The sequence below is a fragment of the Calypte anna genome, chromosome 13 (assembly GCF_003957555.1).
Source record: "Calypte anna isolate BGI_N300 chromosome 13, bCalAnn1_v1.p, whole genome shotgun sequence".
Classification (NCBI taxonomy): Eukaryota; Metazoa; Chordata; class Aves; order Apodiformes; family Trochilidae; genus Calypte; species Calypte anna.
This window is the reverse complement of record NC_044259.1, coordinates 12,480,833-12,492,025: the sequence shown is the minus strand read 5'-3', so window position 1 is coordinate 12,492,025 and position 11,193 is coordinate 12,480,833. Positions and strand designations below refer to the sequence as shown.

At 41.6% G+C, this 11,193-nt stretch overlaps 1 protein-coding gene across 5 annotated transcripts in view; it reads right to left on the bottom strand.

Annotated features, from left to right (window-relative positions):
- The window catches only part of GRIA1 (glutamate ionotropic receptor AMPA type subunit 1), a 114,316-nt gene that overhangs the window by 11,455 nt on the left and 91,668 nt on the right, over positions 1-11,193 (bottom strand). For all 5 annotated transcript variants that reach the window (XM_008501629.2, XM_008501621.2, XM_030458963.1 and 2 more), the window contains 2 exons: positions 4,853-5,051; positions 4,057-4,304 (listed from right to left, as the gene is read on the bottom strand). In XM_008501629.2, the coding sequence (XP_008499851.2) occupies positions 4,057-4,304; positions 4,853-5,051 (447 nt within the window). The remainder of the gene's footprint in view (positions 1-4,056; positions 4,305-4,852; positions 5,052-11,193) is intronic.

The following is an 11,193-nucleotide window of genomic DNA, read 5'->3' as shown; positions in this document are numbered from 1 at the left end:
ACCAAAAAGTCAAAGGATGGTTTGGAGCATCATTAAAACATACACACCCAAGAACACCTGGGACTTTTGAATGGCTGCAATGTTTCATAGATATGTCTCCCCAGTCATGGGAAACATTGCATGAGTCTGGATGCTGAGCAGACTCTACCATTCAGAAAAAAGCCCAGTAATTTGGATTTAGGTTAGCCTGCAAATCCCAAACTCTGCTGCTGTCTCCCTTCAGACGTGTTCACACACATCTCGTTGGATTCAGCGGTAAACATCTGAGGGAGCAGCTTGATTCAGAACATGCAGAACAAAGTCTTCTAGACTCTGAACATGAACATCATTTGTTTCTGGATGCTGGGTATCAGGTGCAATGCTGGTGTAGACATTGCAAGAAAAGGAGGAAAAAAGCTAAGCACAGTGAGGCACAGAGATGAGAGGGTTTAAAGCTCATGGAAGAGATGGAGGGCTGAGCCATCCACCAGCAGATCCTGAGTATCAATGAAACCCAAGATGCAGCTCCCCCCTCAGAGAATTTGTGCATGTAACACTGTACAGCAGCAAAAAAAAATCTTCTCAAAGGGGATGTTTTTGTACATCACAATTCTAAAAAAGTCTGGCGATGAGCAAGAGGGACATTCTGACCTCCACAAGGCTACGATGGCTCTGCCTGATGGGATTCTGTCCAAGCACTGAAGCCACCTCAAGGACTGGGAGCCTCCTTCAGGCAGAATCCACCCCTCAAAAAGCAAAATCCAGATGCAGTTAAACTTGCTACCAGTCCAAGAGAAGGCAAAGGCATAGATTTGAAGATGGCTGAACATTTTCTGGCTGAACATTTTCCTTATTTCACTGTAGCAGTGTTTTAGTCAGAATCTAACTTGCCTTTAAAGCCAATGGAACCATGTGAGAGTAGCTCCAGAAAGAATTTGACACTAAGTAAATTATTTCTGTCTTCTAAAACAGAGTACAGGTTAATTAGCACTCTGATGTCTGAACCATCTGCAAAAGATTAGTTAACTAATGAGCCATAATACATTGTAGCTTCTATGTGGGTACAAAATGTTAACAAAATAAATGCATTCGAGTTTCCCTGAGCACAGTATCAGCTGTACAATTTCTGGGGCCATGTGTTAAGCATTTGTGTTATCTTTCCTAGGAAGCTTCATTGCAGTTAATTGTCTCTCTCTTCAGCTCATGGAGAGTATACAGAACAAACTGTGTTTTATCTTGAGTGCATTTTGATGAAAAACTGAGAGGTCTGGGGTCCTGAATAAAGGTGGGTTTGTAACAGAGAACATTCTGTGCTTCTTCATAGACCCCAGGGAAACTGACTCGTATTTTAGGGAATTGTACTGGCAGGCTGGCTGCTCTGAAGAAGTTGCCCTGCCAGATACCATCTCAAAACCTTCCTTTTCCTTGAGTCCAGGTTCATATGGGATTTCTTGGGTTTTCTTTCCTCTGTTTTGAATAATCTGCCTTTTTTTGCCCTCTTTTTGATCACTCAGCCAACAGTGGAGACCAGCTCCTGCCAAGTAAATGGATGAGTTTTACAGCTGCATGACTATCTTGTATCACACAAGATCACACCTTGAACTAGCTGGTCTAGAAAGGTGTCATTTCTGCCCTCTCATCATTACCCTTCTCAGCCATGCCTAAATCCAACTGAATTGCAACATCTGGAGGCCAAAAGATAGATATCCAAAGCCAGATTTACCTAGGAAGCTTTTTTAGCTGGAAGGCATCTTTATATCTGCTACAACATGTAATATTATTTTTTGATTTTTGCCCTTGTTTTCATTCATCTGTGGCAATATACTTGCATATAGCTCCTGTGTAGAAGCTAGAAAAACAATGTTGAACTCTCCTTTAGCATCTCTCTAGGATCCTTTCCTAATAAGCCAAACTCAATGCAGGAAAACTGGTGTAGCTACAAAAGGGACAGCTTGCAGCAGGAATCAAAATGCAGCCCAGCTTCTAAAAAAAACCTCATCTAAGGCAGGCCTGGCTCACATGCAGCAACAAACCTGGCTCCAAACTTTTGCTTTGTGGATGGAAATCAGTGAAGATGAAACCTAAATAGGGGACAGGCTGGCTGAGTTCTACACATGTCTCGTGGATGTCACCTTGCTCAGGGCAACCTCTCACGTGCAGGACCCCAAGGGGAAAACAGACACTACATGATGACTGTAGGGAACTACTAAGATTAAAACAATTAAAACAACAGGAACAAAACAAACATAATGGGACAAAAAAACGACAGCAACTGTTCCAAAGAAACACCACTGGATGGAAAATCAAGCATTCCTCCTTTGCCATTAGGCCCTTAAGTAATCTGTTCTACATGCAGCCAGGATGAAAAAGAGGAAACAAAAAGAAATGTTAGGAATTTTTGGAATCATGACTAGCAGAGGGATGTTTGGAGCTGCAGAATTAAAAAGATTTTTTTTTTTGTTTTGTTTTGTTTTTCTAAGAAATATTATATTTGGCCTTTTCTCATGTCAATAATAAAATAACGATAGGGTGGTTTGTTTGTTTGTTTGTTCCCATAATATCAAAATTAGGATACAAGACTGATATCTTAGTAAATAAATAAATAGAATCAGCCCTGTATCTGAATTTCCATGTTTTCAAGAAAGAAAACAAATAATGGAGACAATACAACAGGAAACATCTCAAAGCTGAGAGAATACATCTATAGTCACTTTCATTTGGAGTATCCAAAGTAATTTCAGAGCCTGAACCACACTTTAAACAACCATTGCCTTCTGGACCACCTGCAATGCATTCATGAGCTTCTCTAAAAACACCTTCAGCAACTGCTGGTATGGGAACTGCTAAATCCAGTTTGAACTCACTTAATAAATGTTGTAATCCAAATCCCTTTGCCTCATCTGCTAACAGATGATACATCTTCAATTCTTCGGGTTGGCTTTTGGCTTAGCAGCTGTGTGACTGGACCAATGCATCAGCAAATACTTAGCTGGTGCCTCGTCATGGAGAGACTGTGGATCAAATGTCTCTGCCCTGGGTTGTGTTAGCAGGCAAGTATAAAGTCACATGTGTGACTGTGGTCAGAATGTTTTGCTCAAAATTGTTTCAATAAATAACTAAACGAGTTGGACCACTGATCAAGTTACTTGAAGCTATGGCTTCTAAGGATTTATTAGTCCCACTAAAACCTTACAATTTATATTCCTCATGACTGCAACGTGAGAAACTTTCATGGCTGCTGCCAAAAGGACTCCAATCACCATCCCAGTTTGCAGATTATGGTACTGCTGCTCTGAGGTCAGTTTGCATGATAAACTTGGCAGGGAGACAAGTTCTGTCCAGGAGCATGGCTGTATGCAAGGCCCCCAGCCCTGCTTCTGATTTATATTGGGTCTGTACTTTTTAAGGTTCTCCTTTTCAAAGGAAGGTCTCTGAAAATATTTCACATGACAGGCGAAGGCACGTGACAGCTGCAGGTCTAGGCTCAGAAATTCAGGATTTGTGCCCTGCTGGACTTGCCACAAAGGTGGTACTTGCCAGGATCTGCATTGACTCAGTGAATCACACACCTTTTTCAGGGCTTTTTCTCAACTGGCTTCCCAACCCTCCCAAACAGCATTTCTTTTTAGGAAATGCTGAAATGCTCTCCCCATGAGAACTCCCTCTGCAAGCATGGATCCAAGCCAGGGTAATACCATACTCTGCCAAGCTGTGCAGTTCACATGGCACAGGATGAGTGTCTCTTCTGGATAATGCTCTGTGAAACCAATGGTTACACCACAGCAGCCCCCCTGCCATCACCTAACACAGCAGACACGTTGGTAGGAAGTGGATCGGCCAGGATCCAGTTTTCAAATGCAGGGTTTGAATAATTAGATGTTCCCATTGCTGCTCAATGGGAAGTGGGCTTTTTACCTCCCCAGACATCACACTGAGTTTTCATATCCCTTCCCCTCTGCCTCCCTCACCTCCATGACCCAAGCTTTTGTGATTAACATGGCAATGGAGATTGAACTGTGTGCATACATTGATTTGCTGGGTGAGTTACCAAAAAGCAAGCAAATGCAGGCTACTTACCTCAGTGCTGACCCCTTTGGTGTTGCAATGCCATAGCCTTTGGAGTCCAAGTTACCTCCCACCTTCATGGTGTCACAGGGCTTCCGCTGCTCGATGTATTCATTCATGGTGGACTCCAGGAGGTAGGCATACTTCCCTTTCGACTTCCTCACCCGGATCATTCCCTCTTCAGTTGTCCTCACAAAAACAGAGGGTTCAGCTGACTTCATGTATGTCCACATCTTCTCAAAGACTGCTATTTTGGATCGCTGGGGAGGATGGCAGAAACCCAACAGAAGTGTTAAGAGAGGCTTGGGTGCCAGCTGAGATTTCCAGCTTGGGCTGAACACATACCCACATAGTGGATGGTCCAGGGAAGGTAAGGAGGGTAAGGGGACATTAAGAAACCTCCTGCCATTTCTGCACCAGGGCCCAGATCAACCATGTCACCCTAACACAGTAACTGTAGGATATTTGTATAAGGAGAGTGATTTTGCTGATAAAAGCAAGGGCAACCCAAGCTGGAAATCAGGACATTGTTTCTTTTGGAGCTGCTCATGGGGAGCACACAGATATTCCATATTTCTGCTCACAATCACAGAATATCACATATCTTGGAAACACTGCCAGCCTTCTGAGTGGCACAGGGGAAAATGGATTTTTTCTGTTCTAAGGAGAAGCTCAGCAGGTCCTAATATTGTAAAGGGAAGCAAGAGTTAAAAAAACCAGGCCTGACCTGAGGATGAGAGTGAATGGGGTTGGAGCACTTGACCCAAGAGGCTACTCAAAAACTTTGCATTAAAATTTTCCTTTTTACCCTGAAAAATTCTTTAGTGGAGCCAGCTTCCAGAGTCCCATAGGCAATTTCTGTCTGCTTGGCCAAGTCCTCTGCACTCTCGATGGGAGAAACCATCCTCTCCACAGTGAGGAAGGCAGCCAGGTTAGCTGTGTAGGAGGATATGATGATCAAAGTGAAGAACCACCAGACACCACCGACTATGCGGCCGGAGAGAGACCTGGACACAGAGGGGAGAGTCAGACAGGAGGGATGTGAAGGTTTAAAATGTGCAGCCTACTCTTGCAGGCCCATCATTTACCCAAAGTCATGTTCTCCAGACACTTCCAGGGAAGGCAAAGCTCTGTCTCAGTTCTCAAAGTACTTTTCAAGGTGTCAGTGTAATTGAAGTGGAAAAAAATCATCAATACATTGAATAACTTTGCTTTGATTTTCAATACTTTCAGAATTTTGCTTATAATAATAAGACATAGGCACAACCATGAGGAAGGTTTAGCTGGCAGGGAGATGCCCACAGAAGCAGCAGCTCTGGTGAGGTCTGTGTTGTGGAATGTACCCATAGGGGGAAGGAGAACCAGCACAGAGCCAGAGAAGACATTCAGATCAGCTGGCATCACCAGGTCAGCTCCTCCATCACCTCAAGTTTAAAAAACAAACCTGTGTTTTTCTGTAAGACATATTGAAGCTCAGAGAGGAGCTACGGCCTTAATGAATATTTCGCCTACTGACATTCTCTGTTTTGTATTCACCAGATGGTTAGACAAGATGTTCATAATAATGCCTTAAAATCTAGGTGTTTTTCACTCACTGCAATCAAACAGCCAATTATCTGTAACCACCGGGTAGCTGTAGAGGCAAATAAGTCAAGCAGACATAAATTTATATTAAAATCTTTTCAAATAATTTTAAAAAGTGGAAGACAATTTAAAGTGGTGTCAGTATTCATGCATTCTGTCTAAATTATTTATATGCTCCTTTTCCAGATGCAGAGCACTGTCCCAGACAGAAGGTAGCTTACCATCTGATTATATAAAGTCAGACAGTCTGACTTGGGATGACCTTCCCTATTATTTCTTTCTTTATGGGGGGATCTTGTCTCAGCTTGCCTTTCTGCTGACCTGAGTTACTACACAGAAATATGGTTTATGTGATGGTAACAGAGATATCCCAGCCTGTGTAAGGGCACTGGACCAGCTGTGTGTGCCATACCATGTCTGAACCTATGTGAAGCCTCAGGTCCAGCTGCTGTGTCTTCATGTGGTGTAACATGACCTGACAAACCAACCTGCACACTCCATTGCTCCATCAAGGGAAAAAACACATATTGCTGAAATTAGAGCTGGAAAGGGTTAAGCCCACACAGCCCAGCAACTGCAGGACTTGTTAAGGTTACACACTTCTGCCTGCTCTGGTCTGGTTTTAAACACTGCTGTTGAGAGAAAAACTGCTCCCACAGACAACATGAAACCAATGAAACCCATCCACCCTAAAATCTCTAGGCATAATTCTTTGATCTTACTTCCCAGCAGAAAGGAGACATACATCTGAGTGCCCACAGCCACAGCACATGGGGCAGAGCAGAAAGCAACCATTTTCAGATGTGAAAATAAGACCTATCTCATCACACGTCCTGTCAGCACCTCCCTCCTGGAGATTGGTCACAGCAGCTTTCACTCACTTCAGAAAGACAAGCAGTGTTTTACAGGTGGGACTGAAAGCACTTCTGTGTTCAGAGATGGCCTGGGCTTTCCTCTGCACAGGGACCTCATTTTGGAGCAGAGTGTCTCCCCTTCCCTCTGGTTTTTTCTTTCATGGGCTTTTCTGAAACTGGGCTGCAATGTTCATCTCACCACAAACCCAAAGATCAGGGAATGATTTTGAAGGATCCACCTTTCAGGAAAGTCCAGAGGGCTTATCTCCGAGGTGATACTATGGAAAGCTCACAAAATCTTTTCTTAACTATCCACATTTTAAAAAGCAAGGAAGATACGAGCAAACCCCAGGCATGGTTTCCAACCATAAGCTATATGCTGGTTATCCCGACCTGTAGTGTCTCACAAAACCCCTCTCCTTCATTGCCAGCTGTAGTACCATGGATGAGCAGACAGTTGTTCATCCCAGATTATTTTCTTTTTATGCCTCCCCATCACTGCCAGCCAGAGAGGGGTATCAGAGCTAGTAGGGAAGGCAGTCAGGTGGGCACTGTTCTTCTACCCTATCTCTAGCAAGAGAGACATATCCACCAAGCAACGTCTGCAGATGAATAGGGACCTCCAGGGATGATTCCCCCCATCTATCTCAGTTGAGAGGAGGTTTATCTGCAGTCCCTCCTCTCTACTGAATTTTGAGGGAACTAAGATGTCTGTGTTGGACTAAGCAGCTATTTTTTAAGTAGCTAAAGTGAGATGATATTAATGTGACCACCTTGCTTCCCATCTACAGAGACTACTCAGCCTACAGGACTGTCAGCACAAATGCCTTTACCTTTGGTTTCATATTTGGAGAGGAACTGGGGAGGGAGATAGCTATGAATACAGCTCACATGTCTTCAAAATCATGAAAAAAAAGAAAAAAAATACCTGTCTTTAATTAGTCTGAATGACGTGAGCTCAGGGAAGGAAGTGTTGAGAAGAGGCACAGAAGCATTCAACAAAAGTAACAGGATAATGTCAAATACAACAATCTCTGCTGATGAAGGCCACTTTGAGCTGGCAAAATCCATTTGCGTGGCAAATACTCTCATCTCCAGCTGCAAATTATACAGCTTTTCCTTCCTGACATAGCTGGGATATTTCTGTGGCTGGTTTCAATCCCTTCAGTGGCAGTCATCCGGATTCCATCCTCCAGACCTTCAACATCCTGGTGATTCTCATTCCTGGCTTATCCTAAGGGGGCTGCCTTCAGTCAGCTGCAGCTGCCTTGTGCTTCCCAGCTCCACACTTGGCACTGACAGCAGGAAAAAGTAACTATGGATAACGAGGAGAACAGTTAAAAGAGGGAAAGGGGGTTTTACTTTCTTTCCCATGGGAGCCATATGTGACAGGATGCATGTCTGTATCAGCCACCAGTTTCATCTGGGCTGTTTCTTCTGGTGCTCATCACTTCTTATCACATGGGATGCTCTTTCTCATAAGCAATGGAGGAAAGAAGAGTAGAGAAAGAGCTTGCAATGACTGCAAGCATGGTTAGGGCTTCAAATGTGTGATGATTTGTTGCAGACATTGCCAATGGGCAATATTTGTTCTCATTGCTAGACTGCCATGGAGCTAGAAGCTGTGAATCTGAACAACTACAAGCACAGCAAACACTCAGCATACAGGATCTGTCATCCTTTGGCTCCATGGCTGTGCAGCATCTAAGTCCAGGGAGTGTTGGTCAAAGGTTCTTTGAGGCTCATGCAATACAATAAAAAATACAATAACAGTCATGATGAAACATCACACAAGCAGGTGTGATCCCATGGGACATCCTTACGGCTCAGTAGCAGTGAACAGAGGTTGAACAGGACAACCTGGATTTCTCTAGATAAACACATTGCCTATTTAGATTTTGTGCCAATGCCCATTACTGCTTACCAGAAGCACTTGGTTGGAAAGACAATATCCATTATGATCTTGTTCTTTTACTTCTGTAGACCAAGTGGGAGAGTAGCAGTGCTACCGTCACGGGACACATTTGCAAAAGTGACTTCGTAATTTAGGAGATAATGTGCTATTTCTAGAAGTGACTTCAATACTTGGGAGCTAAAAGCCTTGTTGAAAGCCCGTGGGACTAGGGTATGTTTATGCTCTAGTAAAAGCAGTCACAAAGGAGTAGATAAACCTTGTACTTTTAAGTCATTTTAAAGTTTTAAAGTTTTAAAAATCTCATTCCACAGTAGGTAAAAGAAATTGACCTTCCACTTGACTAACAAATGTTCTGCAAGTCAAGCCCTAACATATTCATTTCTATTTTCTAATGGGCAATATGGGGTTTAAATTTTTTTGCATTGAGAACTTATATGTTCCCATACCTATCCAAGCACAGTATGAAGGCAATCAGCTATCTGCTGTGTGGAAGTGAGCTGGTGTCTCAGTCATCTGCAGAGCTAAGATGATATGGACCAGACTCTTTAGTACATTAAAGATATGCTAAGGTTCAGATGTTTAGATTTGTCTATTTGACCTCTGGACCTCTTCACACCCATTCTCATAGTAATACTTCCAAACAGCAGTATCTAAAAAAAAAAGCCTCAGATTAAATAACCCTGGATAACAGTGCAAGAGGCTTTGATGAATGGCTAATTCTGGGATGTGGAAAGGGGTGAAATAGCTAGATAGACCAGATTGTATGTTTTCAAACCCCATTATTCTTTTTGTACTTACACTCTCCCTTTTTCTCACAAACCAAATTAAGATCTCTTAGTTTCTTCTTCTTGTTGACCTGCCTGTGCTGGCTAAAATCATCTGCCCCATTTTCTCCCTCATCTGGGGTCCTGCCTGCCCCCTGAAAGAGTAGCAAGAATGGGGTGATCCTTTCCAATATTTTCCTTGTGAGTAAAAAGTAAATACTCTGCCCTCATTATCCACAGTGCACGATCTACTTAAAATTACAGCTGGCTGAGAACCAGAATTTGGGCACCATGGAAAATTCTGAAATAGCAAATGAATCCTTAATATTCTCAATAGGAATAAAAAGATAATATGGCTGTAAATGTCCTCTGAAAGCAGCATTCTGAAAATGATTGGTTTGGACCCATCCAGCTTTGCAGTTTTCTATTACTTAATATTTCATTTCTGAAAAGCTAAAAGATATAATTATATCCTGGTAAACAATTTTGTTTCAGCTTTCTCATTACAAATAATCTTCTTCTAGCTTTTATCATACATTAAACCCTTACCTACCACATGTATAATTTAAAAGATAATTTTAAATTTGTTATTTTATATCTATCTAATGGAAAAACTGAAGATGATCAAGCTGAAATTAATAGTTTTGGTTTTTTTCACATAGATGAGTTTTTTTTACCTTTCCTTGCAAAATCAATTGTGTTTTGCCAATAGAAAACAGAAAATAATTGTAAGTTCTCTCTGTTTCCATCAAGTTATTTTTGTGTGTGTTCCAGCCTTAGCATTGATGGATTCTTCACAGAAAAAAAGGAAGATATAAAACTATAATCTCTGATTTCTTAGAACAAAACACAGTCCCTGATCAGTCAATTTTCTCTTTGATCTTATCACTTATAGAAGGTATGAAAAGTTGACAAGAGTTTGCCTCTGCTTTGCCATGTTATTAGAAGAGCATCAGACATTTTTGTAAAAAGCATAAACAGGATCATCAGAACATGTAAAAATTAAACCTCACTGGAAAACTCTTCAAGCAGCATCTCAGTTTTCTCCCACTTCTCCCTTCCCTCTCTCCAAATCCATTTCTTATGGAGAATTACACTTAAACTGACAGTGTTTTAATTAGAAGTATAAATCTGGGATTCTAAAGCCATAGTTGCTTTGGGAGGATTTCCCAGATTTGCTGTTAAATTAAATTCTAATAAAGGATCACTTACTCAACTGACATATCTATCATTGAATGAATTTATGCAAAAAAAAAAAAAAAAAAAAAAAAAAAAAAAAAAAAAAAGAAAAGCTCTTATGTGCTTGTTCAACTGACTGTGGGTCAAATTAACTTTTGGTCTTCTACCTACACAGGTCCTCTGATCTCCAGAGCTGCTCTGCAAATTTAATACTGACTCTAGATAATTTCATGGGTCTATCTGAAGACTGACTTTGTAGTGGATTAGTTGCAACCATTTTGCTTCTGTTAACCTCTTATTTTAAACAATTTTTCAACATTAAACTCAAGTCAACGCAAATGAGCTTTGCTTTTTCTTTGTGTCACAGACCATCTGGCAGGATTGGTCTCACCTTTTTTTCTCCAACCCTGATGTGAACCCCAGATTTGCTTCAAAACCCTGCAAATAGTCATAGATAGAGAAACAACCTTAGTGTGTGGATGTGGAGCTGGGAACAGCTTTGGGTGCACCCACTGTGCACATGCTGCAAGGCTCTTATCCTTTTACTCTCTGCTATGCCATAATTTTGAATGAGTTTGTCATGAATCTGGTATCATTATAATGCATGTTTCTCTGCCCATGATGTATGATTAGATTACTTGCAATCATTAGTGTTGGGGAAACAGTTCAGAAATATACAGGTTGTGAGCAATCCTGACTTACTTCAGGCCACATTGGGTTAGTGGTTATTGAGGCCTAGTTAGAGGCTTTCTGAGAATGAGCTAATGGGAAAGAGATAACTTAACTGGCAACAGAAGAGGAAAATAATCATGTGAGAAGAATCTTTCCGTGAGAATGTTATGTGTAATTGGAA